The sequence below is a fragment of the Zalophus californianus genome, chromosome 13 (assembly GCF_009762305.2).
Source record: "Zalophus californianus isolate mZalCal1 chromosome 13, mZalCal1.pri.v2, whole genome shotgun sequence".
Classification (NCBI taxonomy): Eukaryota; Metazoa; Chordata; class Mammalia; order Carnivora; family Otariidae; genus Zalophus; species Zalophus californianus.
This window is the reverse complement of record NC_045607.1, coordinates 47705753-47723553: the sequence shown is the minus strand read 5'-3', so window position 1 is coordinate 47723553 and position 17801 is coordinate 47705753. Positions and strand designations below refer to the sequence as shown.

General features: G+C 44.3%; 1 protein-coding gene across 1 annotated transcript in view; it reads left to right on the top strand.

Moving 5' to 3' along the window:
• Positions 1-15153: 15153 nt before the first annotated feature.
• LOC113935019 (methylthioadenosine phosphorylase) overlaps positions 15154-17801 on the top strand; it is a 47395-nt gene continuing 44747 nt past the window's right edge. The window contains exon 1 of the mRNA XM_027616732.1: positions 15154-15411. Within this exon, the coding sequence (XP_027472533.1) occupies positions 15379-15411 (33 nt within the window). The 5' untranslated portion in view covers positions 15154-15378. The remainder of the gene's footprint in view (positions 15412-17801) is intronic.

Here is a 17801-nt window from a genome sequence, read left to right as displayed (position 1 = left end):
GAGAGAGGAAGAAGGAGAGGTGGGGCAGGGGAGAATTAGCAAAATTGAAGTCACACAGCATTAGCAGCTTTGCTCTCCGCTTCTTGCACTCAACAATACACCGTGTATAGTAAACAACTTTCAAAGGTTTTTATTGATATCATTTTAGCGACTTTAGTATAACATTCTATACCATGTATTTACCAAGTCCTCTAATATTGGACATTTTCTAAGATTATAAACCAGACGGTAATGATGTTCTGCTGCCAGCCACTTCATCCCACCCAGCAGCAGGCTTCAACCTAACTGAGTAGTAATGCCCCTTTTGATCAGATTCGGAACCCAGGCCAACCAGGTGGTCCGTAATCAGACAATAGGGTGGTGGGTCTTTGGCCAGGGCCCCACCCCGGTTGAACCAGCCAGGGTCAGCGGAGATGGTGTGTTCACAAGGTAGACAATGGAGCTGGGCAGCAACTGTGGTGGTATTCAAAGGCGGGTAAGATGGTTTTAGGTGGTACTGACACACATGAGTAGTCATTGGTTTTGGTTTTGTTTTGGAGTATTTTTTTAAGATTTATTTATTTATTTGAGGGAGAGCATGAGTGGGGGGAGGGGCGGTGGGAGAGGGAGAGGCAGGCTCCCCACTGAGCAGGGAGCCCGATGCGGGGCTCGATCCCAGGACCCTGAGATCATGACTTGAACCAAAATCAAGTTGGCTGCACAACCGAGTGAGCCAGCCAAGCGCCCCTGTTTGTTTTTAATGAGCAATATAGTACTATCAACATCAATCCTCTTTGCATGAATACTTAAGTCAGTTTTAGTGATGATTTATGCCTTTCATTCCTTCATTGAACAAATACTTCTTGAGCATCTCCCAGATCCTAGGCTCTGTTTCTAAGCACTGGGGATGCCACTTTGAACAAGACAGGTATGATTTTTTCCCCTCGGGAGGCTTATATTCTAGCCAGAGAAACAAATAATAAAAAAGTAAACATAAATATTTGAGTTCAGGTAGTGATGAGTCATACAGAGGAAATAAAGGAAAGTAAGGGAAGGGAAGACAAGGAGGCCTGGATATTTCTTCTCACATTTCCTTCTATGAAATGAGGAAATGAGCGGTATGAAGGTAGAGGGGAGCAGCATTCTCTGCAAAATGAACACGCGTACAGAGACCTGGAAGAGCAAGTTTAGTGCATTCCAGAGAGCAAAGCCAGCCTGCTTGACTTCAGCAGACCAGGCAAGGGGAGCCATAACGAGGTCAGGAAGGTGAGTCAGGAGCTAGGTCGCAGAGGGCCTGGTGAGACCTGGTAAGGATTTACCATGCTCAGAGTGTAATAGCAAGCACAGGAGAGGTGTAAGTGGGCTTACTGAACTATATTTATATTTTGAAAACGTAATCTGCAGCTTCGTGGAGAACCAATTGGAAAAAAGCAGGAGCAAAAATAGGAAGACAAGTTAGGAACTTAATTAATGCCACAGCCAGATGTCATAGTCACTTGGAGCAAAATTATAGGAGGTGGATGTGGTGAGAATTGTCAGATTCAAGGTATGTTTTGCAGGTACTGCTGACAAGACTTGGCTGAAGAGAAGTTAAGTTTAAGAAAATAAAGGATGACACCTAGACATTGTTTTTAAAGATTTATTTCTTTATTTCAGAGAGAGAGAGTGTGTGGAGAGGGACAGAGGAGAGAGAGAGAATCTCAAGCAGACTTCCCACTGAGCATGGAGCCTGCCATGGGGCTCGAGCTCACCACCCTGAGATCATGACCCGAGCAGAAACCAGGAGTCGGAAGCTCCACTGACTGAACCACCCAGGTGTCCCAGGGTGACACCTAGACATTTGACTGTGCACCTCAGGCAATGGTGATGCCATTTACTGAAAAAGAGAATCCGTGTCAAGGGCAGATTGGAGAAGAAAAAATTGAATAATTTTGGTTTTAACAGGTTTTGCTTTTCAAGCATACAAGTGGAACTATCCAGTAGGTAGTGAGATATTCAAGCCTGAAGCTTAGAGGGAAGGAGGGAAAGGGATTCTCACGAGCCCAACGATGCTACTTCAAGCCAGGTGCCTGGATGAGCTCAGCCAGGGAGTGAGGACAGCCTGTGAGGAGGGCAAGAGCTGGGGCTGGTGGCTGGACCCGTCCGAAGTTGACGGCTCTGGAGGCTGGGAAGCAGAAAAAAAGGTGGGACAGGAGGATGGCAAAACAGAAGACAGAACAGGAGGGGGCGGTGCAAGGAGGTGGTGGACTTGGTAAAGGGGAAAGGAAGCAGTGCTCCTCCACTTGCTATTATTTCCTTAGCAATAAGCTGAGGGCCACGGCTGGGAGGGAGTGCCAGAGGTTTGAAAAGAGAGAAGGTATGCAGCATTCGTCTGACCACGTGGGCAGGAAACGGAACAGAGAATTCTAGCAGAGTCATCCTACAGTTCCGAGAACCCACTTGAGCTTTGTGGCAATGCATGCAGAGCAAATGTCTTTTTCGCCCGTCCCATCCATTTGGCTGCTTGGATGCAGACGTGGGGAAGACAGAGTTGCATATGGCTAGGGTTTGCATTTTGTCAGGGAAGTAAGTGGAGGTGGTCTCCAGGCAAAAGAGTTGAGGGTGCATCCAAGGACGTTGTGGTGACAGTCTGTGGCATCTAAGCTGGGTAAGGAAGTAAGTCAAGAGGGGAGAGTTGGAGCGGGGAGAGGTCATGGGGTGGATCCCTGAATTACTGGAATGGTGTTACTTTTGGGTGAGGAAGAGATGCTGTGGATATCACAAAGTGGGGTGATGGAAAACCAGATTTTGGAGGCTGCTGATAATAACAAGATTTAGGATGTAACTGTGGGAGCAGGTGAGTGTGGGAGGGAGGTGAGTGGAGGGGAGGTGTTGGAGTGAGGTTAAGGAACGGGAATTGATCGCCTACGTAAGGGGTTCTGAATCCTGCCTGCGCATTCAGATCAACCTGTGAATTAAAAAAGAAGAAAAACCCAAAAAAGCAAAACAAAAACAACAACAACAACAAAAAACCCTAATGCCTGAATCCTATCTTGACCAATTAAATCCATATTTCTGGGGCTTGGGGAGGACCTGAGCACAGGTAATCTTTAAAAACATCCTCAGGTGATTCAAATACGCAAGTAAATTTGAAGACCAACCATCTATATGGACGCTAAAGTCACCGAAAACGATGTCTGAAGCAGTAATGGACGGAAACGCGGTGAGCCGGTTGCTAAAATGCGCCAGGCATGAAGCAGAATGACTGGGTGGGGAGGAAATGAAAACCATCTAATATCACCTCCAGAGAGCCGGAGTCTCTGAAAGAGAAGCGGTGATGAGAAACAAGAAGAATACCTATTTCCCATTCCCACCTCCAGGACCTGGAAATATGGGGCATGGAAGCAAACACAGCCACGATTTGAAAGGGCTGCAGGTGGGCAGGATGCAGGGGGATGATCCAGGTCTTAGAGCAAGAAGGCAAAGGTATCCAAAGAAGAGTGTGGAAAGAAGGGTTCGAAGGGAAGACAGATGTTGCTATTCAAGCTCTGAGCTCCAAAGGCCACATTGGAAAGGACAGAAGTTTGGGAAGGAACGGGAGAGTGGCTCAGTTAAAGGACTGTCCAGAAATGTATGGATGAGAGTCCCTGTGTTGATCTGAGAGGTTTGCACTTGTGGTGACTAAGGCCAGTGAGGGTGTGAGATATGATCATTAGTCCCATGGCCTCTTAGGGAAAGGGGGAAATTAATTCTAAGTACAGCTTCCTTCCTGGGATAAGGTGCTTAGGTAGTAGGTGATGATGAAGCAGGTGGAGGAAGCGGGTGGGTGGGCTAATGGGAGGGGAGCCTGTGCATCTCTAAAGCCCTTTCCTGTTGGACTGGGGACAGTGTCAGAGGGTAGGAGAATAGTCCTGCAAAGAGTAAAGTATGGGCTTCCCTTAAAATCTTGGACACAAACTTAAGTGCTTTGAATCTCAGGACTTGAACTATATTGCCATTATCTGTTTATGTGCCTGTCTATAAGTAGGCTTTCAGTTGCCTCAGCAAAATCTTTTTATTTATCTTTTTACCCCTAGCACCCCAGCATAGTGCCTGGTACAGAGGAGGTACTTAATAAATGTTTGATGTACTGAAATGAAACGCTTAAAAAACCAAAAGCCAAAGACAAGGTCTTTCTGTGTCTACAGTGAAGTAACCGAGTGAGACACAATATTTTGCTAGAATTTCTAGACCGTAACGTTACCAGGCTGGACCTATTGCTAAGTATACTTACATATCTAACCACAAACAGCACTTTTATTTTTTACTCATTAAAAGAATTAAATTAAAATAGTTTATGCCAGGAATTGGCGCCATAATATATGTGTTTAAGTACTACATTAAGAAATCAATATTTCTAGCTTGCACTAAGTACATTAAGCATCCCTGAATTCAGGAGCATGAACAGTGTGTGCACTTAAGATTAATTTCATGAAAAGAAAAGATAAATTAGATCAGCCAAGCCAAGGAGACAGTGAGACCTCAACATGGTCTTCAGTACTAAACTCTTTGCTCTATTCTGGACATAGATTTCTCCCTTTGTTTGGAGTTTGTTGTTTGGAATCAGGACAATCCGGCACAAAATGAAAGCAAAGAGGCTCTCTACTAAAGAATCAGCTATCTGTTCTCAGCCTCTTGTAGAATCCTGCTGTAGTTCTCCCTTATTTATAATACCTTATCTCAAAAACACAAATAACACCTGTTTAATATGGTAGCTTGCTAGTACGTTATTTTTCTAAAAATCTTTCTTATGCTGCATATCAAAATAAGCCCCAAAGTTAAGAATATATGTGTGAGGATAAAAAAGAAGAAAAATAAAGAACAAGATAATTCTGGGGCGCCTGGGGGGTTCAGTTGGTTAAGCATCTGACTTTGGCTCAGGTCATGATCTCAGGGTCCTGGGATCGAGCCCTGAGTCGGGCTCCCTGCTCAGCAGGGTGTCTGCTTCTCCCTCTTTCTCTGGCCCTCCCCACCGCTTTTATTCTCTCTCTCATTCTCTCTCTCAAGTGAATAAATAAAATCTTTTAAAAAAAATACAAGATAATTCTATCTTGATGCAACCCAGATGCAATAAAAAAGATTCAAAGGAAAATATTCAAATATACAGAAATATATATAAAATCACAAATACGTAAATCACAAAACAATAATTGAAAGGAAAAATATTTTCATCAAATGTGAAGAATGATTAATACCCATATTCAAGTATATAAGAAAAATAATCTTAATAATTAAGTATTCAGAGGATACAAGCAATGACTTCACACAGGAGATACAAATTATAAAGAAAATTAACAAAAAATAACAATCAAAATATTAGCTTAATTCTATCAAATGAGCCAAACTGGATTAATAATAATCCATACGCTAGTGAAGATGTGATACAATAGACTAGTCTCCACTACAACTTGATTCAGGGAGAGTTAATAGAGCTAGTTCTCTGCCCTCTGCTCTCTAGAACAATCAGCTCCACTCTCCATGCTGGCGTAAAGATGATATTCATGTGTTCTCATTTACTTGGCAAACACTGCATTCGATTACAGGTGAATGCTCCATGCTGGAGAAAGAACAGCAATTAAATCATAGAAAATCATGTTTCCTGTGTGGATAAATGCAGAGGAGCAGGCTAGAAAAAAGGTCTGATAACAATTGGGTATTTTTTTCATTTATCATGAATAAAATCCTAGGAAATTCTGCCTTGAACATTCTTGCCAATGTCATAGCATTCTCTCTCTCTCTCTTCTTAAGATTTTATTTATTTATTTGAGAGAGAGTGAGAGAGAGCATGAGCCGGGGGGGAAGGGGAGAGGGAGAGGGAGAGGGAGAAGCAGATTCCCCGCCAAGCAGAGCCCGATGCGGGTCTCAATCCCAGGACCCTGGGATCATGACCTGAGCCAAAGGCAGATGCTTAACCGACTGAGCCACCCAGCCGCCCATAGCATTCTCTTTTTACTTTCACTCAATAACCAAAGATAAATCTGAGTGCCATCCTGCATAAGTACAGTTTAGATTCCTTCTTAGTGGCGTAATCCACTGACTTCTCTTGCAGGATGTGGTGAATTTTCAGCAGACCCAAAATATGGATTCATCACTCCAAACTAGCCCTTTTCTCTAGCTCATTCCTATGAATCAATATTTTTTTTTTACTTTTAATGTATTAAGGTTTAAATATTTCAGGGATTTTTCCTACCAGTCCTAGGCAATGATAAAAGAGATCTGAGACAGAAGAAGAAGGAAAAAATGAAGACATAAAGATTAATTTTCAGCTAAAATAAGCCTCATACCTTTGGGTTAGAAATTGCTTTTATTCTCTGGGAGTGCTCGCAACTCTTCAGACTTGGCGGATTTTTTTCCCCTGAGATTCTCATCTCGGTGACCTGGATAGTGTACAAAATGTCCAGCAAGCTGTTCAGTAAGTGGGAGGAAATCATTGATTTATCCTCCCTGTTTTACCAACTACCAAGCAAATCCATTTAGAGGTGAGACTCCAGAAATGCCTTCTGAATGAGTGACCAGCAGTTAGACAGTGTGGCCTCTGGGACAAGATGATGTTGGCAGCCAGAGTCGAAGCTTTGCTGATGTTCTCAACTTTGCATAAGTCATTTCAACTGTCAGTCTTGCTTTCTCTTAGTGGCCAGATGAGGACGAGAACAGTGATTAAAATCTACTCCTAGACGTATTTATAAACCATTTTAAGATTCTCCTATGGGTTTTTTTTCCTACAAAGGGTGAAACACTTAATTACATTAACTATCTTTAATGCTATACTGAGGGGGAAACTTTTATGTATATGTATATTTAAAGAGGCATTGCTATACTGAGGGAGAAAATGTATATATAATATACATGACATATATTATTTGATGCCGGTTGAGACTTCCCTTAAAAAAAAGTGTCTTAAATTTATTTTTTTAAAAAGTCTGTTTAGAAAGGGCATAAAGATTCATTGAGGTGGAAGATGTTTTGTAAGTAAAGTATGATTTGGTGTAAAATTTATAACTTAATTTGAACAAAGGTATAGGAAGGATTTCATAACTCTCAGTTTTAACAACCTAAACTACATTTTCTTTAGTCAGTGTGTTTGGGTTTCCTTAAAGTGATCATGAAATGAAATGAATGAGCATCTGCTACCTGGCATGGGAATGAAAATTTACTTCCTTCAAGCTACGGGAGTTTTGCTAGGGTTTAATTTCTATGTAAAGTGGAAGGTTAGAATGTATTTGCCTCTAGCTGGTCCTGTCTGGCTGTAAGATCCTTAGTATCTCTTTTCTAGGAATTATTCCTAGGGCATTCTCACAGAAAATTTTGGGGGAAAAATACAGTCTCATTTCCTTCTTTCCAAAGACCTGCTTGTTTGAGCCTCCCCCCAAATCAGAATTCATTGCTGCTGCTTCTCGGTGGGAAGCTGCTTACTCTGGGCACCCCCCACCCCAGTACACTCATGTGCTTCTGCTCTGAATTAGTTATTTATTTGCAGACTGATTTCTTCCGCCAGGTTATAAGCTCCTTGAGGGCCAAAATTGGTGTCTTATTCATTCAAGCGTACTCTTCCTCCAAGTACTTACAATCGCAAGAGACTCCCTAAAAGCAGAGTAGAATTGTCGACAACTTCCCACAGAGCCGGCTTCCTACATTTGTTCAGCGAATATTAGATGTAACTCAGAGGTTGCAACTTGGTTTCAGAGATAAGCATAGCTCGGTAGCACAGTGTGCTTTTTCTCTCCAGCCCCTGATGCCCAGACCAGCCTGCGTCCTGGAGTGATGGTTGGTTTTCCGTCTTATGCATCTGTTTCCTCAGCACCTCAAGCAGTGCCTGGTAGATCATTATCACCTTTAACGCACATAGTTCTTACTGCATTCCTAGCGCTTTACAAGTGTTAACTTGAACTTTCACCCCAATCCGCTATTATCCTCCTCATTCTACAGATGAGGAAATTGAAGCAGAGAATGTGACAACATTCAATACCAAAATAGTGTAGGGTCAGAGGCCACACTTCCAGACCATATTTCCTCCCACAGGGAGCAGTGTTATTCTTTGGAAACAAAATGAAATCTAAGGGTCATTTCCTGGTAGTTGACCATTCTTCAGGATTTCTAATCCCTTTCGACGTGTCTTTCAGTTACTAATCAAATAGAAGAGCTCAGAGCCTGTTTTGCCAAGAAGGCCAAACTTTATTAAAATCGTGGTGTTCGAAGTATCTAAACCCACCTCACTTTCTGAATCCGTTTTCCCTCAACTCAGCCTTGGTGAAAAACAGAGTGCAGCCTGACCCAGTGATAACCCCATTAGGGAGTTTCTTTCGTGCAAACAGCAATTTAAGCAAATATGCCCTTCTGTTTTTCCTAGTGCCCTTTGTTATTGTAGTAAAATCCAAATTGGGCTCCATGTGGGAAATCAAAGAGCCGAAGACAGGGGGACTTTTCATTACATGCAGAAATGCAACAGAATGCTTTTTATTCCCATCCAAGCAATTATCGTTTCTCTGCATATCTAAGGAATGGAAGATCTAAAAAGCAGCCAAGTGCTAGAGCGGCGTCTGCTCCTTCACCGTATGGAAGTCTCCCGTCCTGTGTGCAGAGTCCAGGTAAGTGCTGTCCCTCTCCAAGCCAGCTGGTCTGCAATTGCCCTTGCAGTTCAAGTACTTCAACTACAGACGTTGTTCCTACTTTCAACCTGATTATTAAAAGCCAACTAAAGTAGTTAAATGTTTAAAAAAAGGTGAAGACCCGATAAAATGTAAAAGCCTCTGAGTACTCTGTTGGCACTTAAATAATGTAGCCAGGGACGACGCAGGAAGTCATTTTGTGTTATTAATCAGTAATCTGGAAGCATTGTGTAGTGGTTTAAGTGTCTTTCCCTTGGCTAACATCTGTGAATTGATCATTGAAAAATCTGATAAAGGAACATTCTAAAAGTACACAGTGAAATCCAAATGATTACCATCAATTACAACTCACCTTTTGTAAGACTCAAACTTGACATTTTAAAAACGTTTTCGTTATCGCCTTGCTTCAAAATGAACAATGTGCCTATGGTTAAAATTCTACCTTTCTTTCATCAAGACATTTGAGACCTAGAAGATTTCATCCTCTACTTCATACTGATTTTACTTCTATAGTTTTTAAAATAAAGAATTCCTGCCCCTCTCGGCACAGACTCAGCTTGAGATTCTTTCTCCCTCCCCCTCTGCTCCTCTCCCTGCTCTCTCTCTCTGTGTCAAATACATACATACATATATAAAATCTTAAAAAAAATTTCATGCCCTCTAAAAGCTTTATTTTTTCCTCAAAATCTTGTTCTGTAATCCTGACCGTGAAAAGTACTGCCATCTGCTGGCCATCGGTATATAACGCAGTATGAACAGTTTGGGGTCCTTGAAGAAAAGACTGTGAAAAAGCACGTGCATTGTTAGAAGCAACCCAAGTAGAGTCCACTTGTCACTTTAGAACTGACCTTTAAATTATAGCACCCCTGTGTGTATGTGTGTCTTTCTCATAGAAAGTCAATGTGACAAACGTTAGACAATACTGACTTGAAAGATTAAAAAAAAAAAAACTGTTTTGCTGCCCCCTGCTGTGAAGAGCCAGCATTTCTGAGCTTTCATTCTTGTTAAAACTAAAAGCGTAATTAATGTGTTTGTTCTTCTATTTATTTATTCACATAGTCGTTCACTCGGTTATTCGTTCAATGAATGACTATAAGCCGTACTCTGCACCTGTGCACCATGCTGTGTGCAAGACGACTGGGACACAAACCTGACCAATGAAACAAGGAAAGAAAAACGAAGAATTTCAAGGCAAATGACATGAAAATCTGTTTTAAAGTGTCCCTAGATCTAGTCCATAAATTCAATGGTATCAAACCTGTGATGCCTGTCTTAATAATAGTCTGAGGAAGAGAGGGAAAGGGAAGGGTAGGGGGTGGGAGAGGGCAGGCACAGTGCGGTGAGCATGGTGTGACCCAGTCACGGCAACACCTAGGGAACAACCAGTTGCTTCTTTTTTTACTTTAAGTCCATTAAAACCATAAAACTTTTCAATAAAAAGCTGGATGAGGGACGCCTGGGTGGCTCAGTCAGTTAAGCGTCTGTCTTCGGCTCAGGTCATGATCCCAGAGTCCTGGGATCGAGCCCCTCATAGGGCTCCTTGCTCATAGGGGAGCCTGCTTCTCCCTCTCCCACTCCCCCTGCTTGTGTTCCCTCTCTCGCCGTGTCTCTCTCTGTTAAATAAATAAATAAAATCCTTTAAAAAATACAAATAATTTTTTTTTAAAAAGCTGGATGAATTTAACAAGAGCCTGTTCCTTTTGGAGCAAGATTTGCGTCTAATGTTTTAATTTAATTCTGGCCGTTACGGTCAGATGGTCTAGAATAAAATATTGCATCTGGTATAAGATCTGTGGGGAGGCCTATGGAATTCTCAGCAACACCATGTTTCCTTTCACTCACCTGCGCTCCGTTTGGCCAAAAATAGATATTTTCAGTTTGATCAGAAGCTACGTCATCAGTGATGGCCGATACATCATAACCTACTCTTCAATTCGGCCACTTGGAACATATGGTGATACCATAGAGGTGCCGTATCTCTGTGAAATATTATCCTTTGGCTTGAAACTTGGCGCCTCCCTCCCCCTTACCTCCTCCCTCCCCACTTTACCTAGCTACTTCCGGGTTGTCTTTCAGGATCCCCGCATCACCTCCTCTGGATAGTTTGTCCTGATTCTTCCTGAGCTACCAGTCTGATTAAGAACTCCTGTCTTGCATTTTCCCTCAGCACTTTATAAGTACATTTTCTACTGCACTCTGTAAAATGATTGTTTAATCATTAATAAGCTCCTCTACAGCCTCACCCTCCTTCTGGATGGCCCTTTCCAACTCTTTGCCTTTATTGAAACCTAGTCAACCATTTCCCTCCACGACTCTCTCCAGGGCAGGCCAAATGTTCTAGTGTTCCCCATATATCATGGGACTGCTGGTTCCTCACTGCCAACTCCAGATTGGCTTGCTTCCTGATGTCTATAAAACTAGGACTATTGTGAGGTCTCTGACCAGCGTTGGGGCTCTCCCTTGCCAGCCCTTCCCAGCAACTGGATCCTGGCTCCCCGCCTTCCCCTTTCCCCAAGTTCTGCCACGGTCCCAGTAGATGTAGAATGATCTCAGACAATGCACACAAAAAGCGCCTTCTGTCCTATCTGATGACTTGATTCAGTTGTTCACTTTTTGGATCTTGCCATAACCTAGGGCTATAATTCTAAAAACTTGAGCTTCAATATCTCCCTTCAGGACCTGCCCTCCTTCCATTTCTCACACCCCTTCATTCTACCACCACTGAGCTGAGACTTCTTTGAGCCCTCCAGTGCCTTCACCATCACCCAGCTCCTTCTTGGCCTCTGCTCTGTGTAAGGCTGGACTCCCAGTGTTGATAATATAAACTCACCCCCCAATACCCTCCATTCCTTGAGACCATCAAGTCAGACAATAGGGGCCTACCAGGGGAAATTATATGCCCCTGTAGATTGGTACCATTTTAGATTTATGGTCCCTAATCTGACATGGTCCCACAACCATGCCAAAAGTATGCCATCTCTCTTCAAAGCCATTCTGTAACCCTATCTTTTACTTTGTTGAGAATATTAGGACACCAGGAGGGATCTCCTGTAGGTTCACAACACCTTCTCTTAAATTTATCTAGAGCCCCCATCCTACCTCCTTTTCCCAGACCCGTATCCCCTTCTTCTGATACAGGACCATGCTCCCCATCAGTACTTCTGATCCCATCCCTCTGGGATACTCCGGGACCCTGCCTCATTAGGCATCTCTCTCATTCCTATCTTCCATTTTTCCTTCTTCTCCTTCTGTGTGAACTTCTTCCCCTCTGCTTACAAACATATTCAAAACTCCCTCATCATGAAAGGAAAGGGGAAGAAAACCAACATTGACTTCTTATCCTCTTATGTTTCAATATCTCTCCTTTTTCATACAAACTTCATGAAGGGAGGTATCTGTTGTCTCCTTTCCTCACTTCTAGACCATTCCTTACTCTCTTCAATATGGTCAGTTTCCGCTCTTGGTGGAATAATCAATGGGAGGGTTTTGTCTTTATGTTTAATATTCTACAGTCAGATGGTTGAGAGCTTTGTATGTATAAGGAAGTGTTTATTTGGTTTTAAAGTTAATATTCAATTTATTAGGGCCACACAATCAAAAACAAGTCTTAAGTATTTCTTAAACATTTATGTTCTATTTACGAATTGTTATTCTATTTCTATATTGGGTACAATGAGAAATATCATCTTTGCTTTTTCACTGATGATTGTATTAACTATTATTGGTTAACATTTCCATGATGAACAGAATAATTTTCCTCAGTTCTCTTTTACAATTATATTCAATTAAATATTTTAAATTTTTCAAAAATTTTACGTATTTTATTTCATGTCGAAGCATTTCACATTCCTGACAGGACACATTTATAACACCTATAAGCAAAGCATTTCCAAGAACTCAAATATTTTTAAATGGAATTATTTATATACTTATAGAATTACCTATATTACTCAGAAATACAGCAAATCAATTTTTTTGTTTGGGGGGGGTTACCCACAGCTTACTGTCGTCAGACCAGAAGGGAATGCAAAGATTTCAATAAGCAGCAGCTTACAATCAGATATTTCCCAACTTTGTCTGTGCATCCCATCAGAGAAATTATTACTTTTGCACCATGAATACTTTCAAGGACCATTGAGCTCTCTCTAATTTATAACCAGCAATCACAAAGGCTCATAATGGCATTTTGTAAGTTTGTCCAAGGAAGAAAGTTGATCATGGCTAATCCTACTTGAGATTGTTTCTTGGGAAATTTGGTTATCTGACAAATGTTGTCAAAAATAGTATAGTCACGGGGCGCCTGGGTGGCTCAGTCGGTTAAGCGTCTGACTTTGGCTCAGGTCATGATCTCAGGGTCCTCATCGAGCCCTGTGTCAGGCTCTGCACTCAGTGCAGGGGTCTGCTTGAGATTTTCTCTCTCCCTCTCTCTCTGCCCCTCCCTGTGCTTGTGCTCTCTATGTATGTATGTCACTTTATAGAAAAATTAAGAAACATCAGAGAACTTTCAGGTTTTTCAAGTAGGTATGAAATAAAATTTCACCATTTTAAGAAGACACACTAAGGAATTTGTTCAAAGTTGAAAATCCTATATGATTGATGTATATACCTATATATGTATATATGTAATATATAGACTCTTGAGATACCTGTTGTCCTGTTGAGAATTCCCCATACCGATCAAAAAGAGAGACCACTATTACAAATTTTGTCTTCCATTGATTCTAGGGCTTGTTAAGAAAAAATTATCTAAAACTTGGAAATCAGCCAAAGACACATTAAGGCATTATCCAACAAGTCTCCCCTAGGGTCCTCTGCTTCTTGGGTGAGTGGAATCCCCTTGGGAGGTGGGTGAATTTGCCTTGAACTACATGTCACACACACACACACACACACACACACACACACACACACACAAACAGTGCCTAACAACCAGCGGGGGGTTGGGTGCCTGTTTTCTTACAAGAGGTTAGAAAATTGCTTAAATTTTGTCTAGAATTGCCAATTTCCTCCTATTAATGGCTTGTGAATTACATCCCTCAAAAAAACAGACCAGATTTGGGACAATTTTCCCTTCACAGACATCACATGTTCAAGAGCAAATGATTGAGCCCAGACCTGCAAGTTACCGTAGAAAAGTCCAGAAGTCCAGTTTAACCCTTTCCAAGTTTCAAATACCTCCTTCTCTGAGGGTCTTCTAACACTTCCAGGATCTAACCTGTTTATAGGGCCTAACTTTTGGCAGAGACCCAATACTGAGTAGAAACTGGACTTGCTGGTCACATCAAAGCACATAAGTTGGTCAAGGTCTCCTAATTACCAAGCAGCCATAAATCCCAGGGTATCAGGGTCCCCCCCAATAGTTACCTTCTGATCAGTGGGCTTCCTGCTCCTCCGTAGAGCAATCAGCAGACAGACTCCTGAAATACCACATTTGAGGGACTCCCAGCCTTCTGCCCTTTCAAAAGAACACCCCAGTCTTCTACTTTCTATTCGTTAGCCATTTCATTTTATAACTTAAAAGAAACAGAACAAACTTTACATTGTAAGAAAAGTTAAGACCTAGAGCAAAAAAATAAGAGGCTGAGAGTCTTTACTATTTCAGTAAACGGGTTATAGGGGCGGCCCCCCCCCCCACGGTGGTATTTTAAATGAAATTGTATTTATGTCTTGTTTCAGTGTTTTGCTGCTGTAGGGAAAGAGTACATTCTTCCTCCCATCCCCGGGGTAATGTGCAGTATTTTTGTGTCTCAGAACATGACTGCCACCGAGCATTTAGTTTTGGAGAGTTTAATCCATCAAGGGAGGTTAAACTGGATTATCCTAGCAGGGGAGGGATGGGGACTTTGAGAAGGGATTATCCAAGTGGAGAGCTGGTGCCATGCTTGGGGGGCGGGGGGTGAGAATGACCAGTGTTGAACGATGAACCCATGGGTCTGGATTGTGAATCTAGGTGTACTGGACATTGGCCGGGGTGGGAGAGGTTGAAGATGGCCTTGGCCGCTTCAAGCCCAACTGGGGGCTGGCAGTGTCTCACCCCCTTAAAAGCCTCCTCACAAATTTAAGATGAATAAATCTATAGCTTGCACATCAGAAAGGTTATCCCGTAGCAGGTTACTCTGTTTATTTCCTTTTTGTCATCCCCGAGTCTGGGGTAACCCAATCCCTGCTCCGTCCCCCAGGAATAAGGGCCTGGAGCAAAAACCCCTGGTCGCGGCGGTAGGAAGGGCAAAGCGCTGCCGCGGGGCGTTAGCATCTGGAAGGAATGTCGGCGAACAGCCAGTTCCCTCTGGAGGAAAAGTCTCCCTCCCGCGAGAACTTCTGGAACGCGGACCGACCTGATTTTACCGAGGAGGCCGAGAATGCTGCTACTAGTGGGCAGAGCACGGCGTGGCGCTCTTCCTCGTAGGGATCTTGCAAAAGTTAACGGAGCTGGTGAAAGTAAAAAGCACAGAGTGTGGGCCAATACAAGGGCTCAACCAACGGTCTCCGTTAATTAGCCCAGTCGTGAGCCCGTTACTTAGCACTGGGGTGGAGAGAGAAACCACGGAGAACCGGAAAGGTCTGCAAAAGGGGCGGGACGCGGGAACCTCGAATTGAGGAAGGGGGTGGCGGGGGCGATCCCACGCTAGCAGCCAATCCAGCTGTCCCGGGGAGGAAGAGGAGGAGCCAGGGCCGCCCCCGGGACTCCGCACCGCTTAGTCCCGCGCTGCCGTTCCAGCCGCCTCGGCTGCTGGGCCCCTCGAAGCCGCCACCGCAGCCGCCACTCCGCGCAGACATGGCCTCGGGTGCCACCCCCACGGCAGTGAAGGTGAGAGGAGCCGTCCCGGCGGCTGCAGTCCGCCCTGCTGTGTGCGCTCGCTTCCGCCCTGGGGGACCGCGCCCCAGGGCCACGCGCCCGGCTTGTGCGCCCCGCCTCGGTGGGCAGGGGCTGGGGCCCAGCCCCGGGGTCACTCGCCCAGGGGCGGGGGTTGGGGGAGAGGGAACGCTTGCAATCTCGCCTCATCGCCACCGCCACCGCCACCGCCACCGCCACCGCCACCACCGTGGGCTCAGCCGTACCCGTGCCGCGCCGGGAATGGACAAGCCCCTTTGGAGAAGAGCGGGGGGCGGAGGCTGCGCCCGCCCCCCAGCCGTCCCCGGCACCATTCCTTTCCGGGGGCCAGCGGGGATGCCGGCAGGGTGGGCGTCTGCAGCTGCTGAGACCAACTCCTCGTAGCCTGCCGGACTCAGGCTTCCGCTCCGACTCGGCTCGCTGAGCCCACGTGAACTGGGTGCTTGCGTTTTTGCAGGCTTCCGGCTTTTTTCTTATTCTTCCCAACGTAGGGCTTTTCTGGCCTGAAGTTTTCCCTGCAGCGCAATGCTTGGGGGAATTCTGAGACTTTTTGACCTCACCGACAGGGAGCGCAGGGCCGCTCCCGGTTTGGAGGCCTCTGGGTTTAAACTGCTTTTGTTTGCAACCTTGGAAGTTAGAGATCCGTTTCCTTGTGCCCTCAGACCTCACAGTTCTCCGTACAAGGGATCATTGTTCGGTGGGAGCTTTGGCCGGAAGAGGGCACGAGTTCTGAAGGGTGCCCCGAGCTCCCCTGGGGCTTTTAAATCCTTATATCCTGGTTGGTGTCTTGGGAGAGAGAGTGGGTAGAATTACAGTGCAATGGAAAAATGGATGCTAGAACTCAAGATCTCTTCTAGGTTGTTCATGATTGGCTAAGAACTCGGTTAATTTGTTTGACTTTAGAAATTCTTGGTCGTTGGGATAGGAAGGTCTGGAATCTTTCTTCGAGTATCTCCTGATTCCCGCCTTTGTGTTCGGTTCTGGGAGAAGGCAGATCTCTGCGGTGTGTATTCAGCCAGAATGAGTAGTTTATCAGGCTCTTGTTGCTCTTAATGAGACACTTAGAAGGAGAAGGGGTAGGGTGGAGAGAGTCGCGTTCATATTTGGGGACATGAAATTCGTTTTTCCGTTTTGAAAAGAATCTTGGATTTAACAAATACTTGTAGAACGCCTCTCCCTTATCAGTAACAGAGAACAAGGCAGAACGCTTTCGTGAAGCTTATGTGCAGAGTAGGTGAGCCTTAGGTGTCCATCTCTAAGGCGGGATTTTCCTGCAGGGTTTGCTGGGATGGTTACAATTACCTGTCTGGCACACTTGAAACTTATTAAATGTTAGTGCTTACAGGGGAGGGGGAGCTGAAATTAATTTTGCATGTCTTTTCTCCAGCAGTTATTGTCATGGGTCTTATTAGGCTGTGGCTTTCAGTGGGTAAGCAGGAAGTGATCACCTCTCCCTTGCAGGAATACCCTTCAAGTGACATTAAAAGCAGAGAGGGATGATTTTTTTTTTTAATTTAAATTCAGTTTAACACATACTGTGTTATTAGTTTCAGGGGTAGAATTCCGTGAGTCACCATTTGCATACAACACCCAGTGCTGCTCATATCACGCACCCTCCTTAATGCCCGTCACCCACTTACCCCGTCCCCCAACCGCTTCCCCTCCAGTGACCCTCCGTTTGTTCCCTAGAGTTATGAGTCTCTCACAGAGAGGGATGATGTTGAACACATCCCCACAGGCTCGTTTGTCCCACTCCAGCCACGCAGCTTCCCAGGCAGATCAACGCAGTGCATTTAACTGCAGAATGGGCGCTGATTAGGGCCCTGATGTAAATATTGAATGACGTATATTTTTGGGCTTGGCGAGTTGCTGCATGTAAAATTAAGAGGGACAAATAGTGCTAGGCCTGCCTGCTGATTGCTTAGAAAGCAGCTTAGAAAGGTGACAGCTTTGCTCTGAGCATCCACGATGGCAACACCAAATCCCCCAGCCTGCTGACACAACATCCTGTACAGGAGACAGCAGGTGCTAGTGTGCAGAGCAAACCAGGCTCATAAAACCATACCCTTTCCCCGGATCATAGACTGAAGCGCTGGAACGTTCTGAAGACCATATAGCCACACAAACCCCCTTTTGTGGACCTAAAGCCGAGGCCCGGAGAGGTCGACTAAGGTGTCCAGAACTACACAGCTGGACCTAGATAGTGATAGAATTGGGCATAGAGCCTGGCCTTCCACCAGCCAGATGCTGTGAGGCAGTTCTGAAATCTGACATGTGGTCTTTGGGCCCCGTTTTTATTTTATTTTATTTTATTTATTTATTTATTTATTTTGGGGGGGTTTATATTGTACTTTATTTTTTTTTAA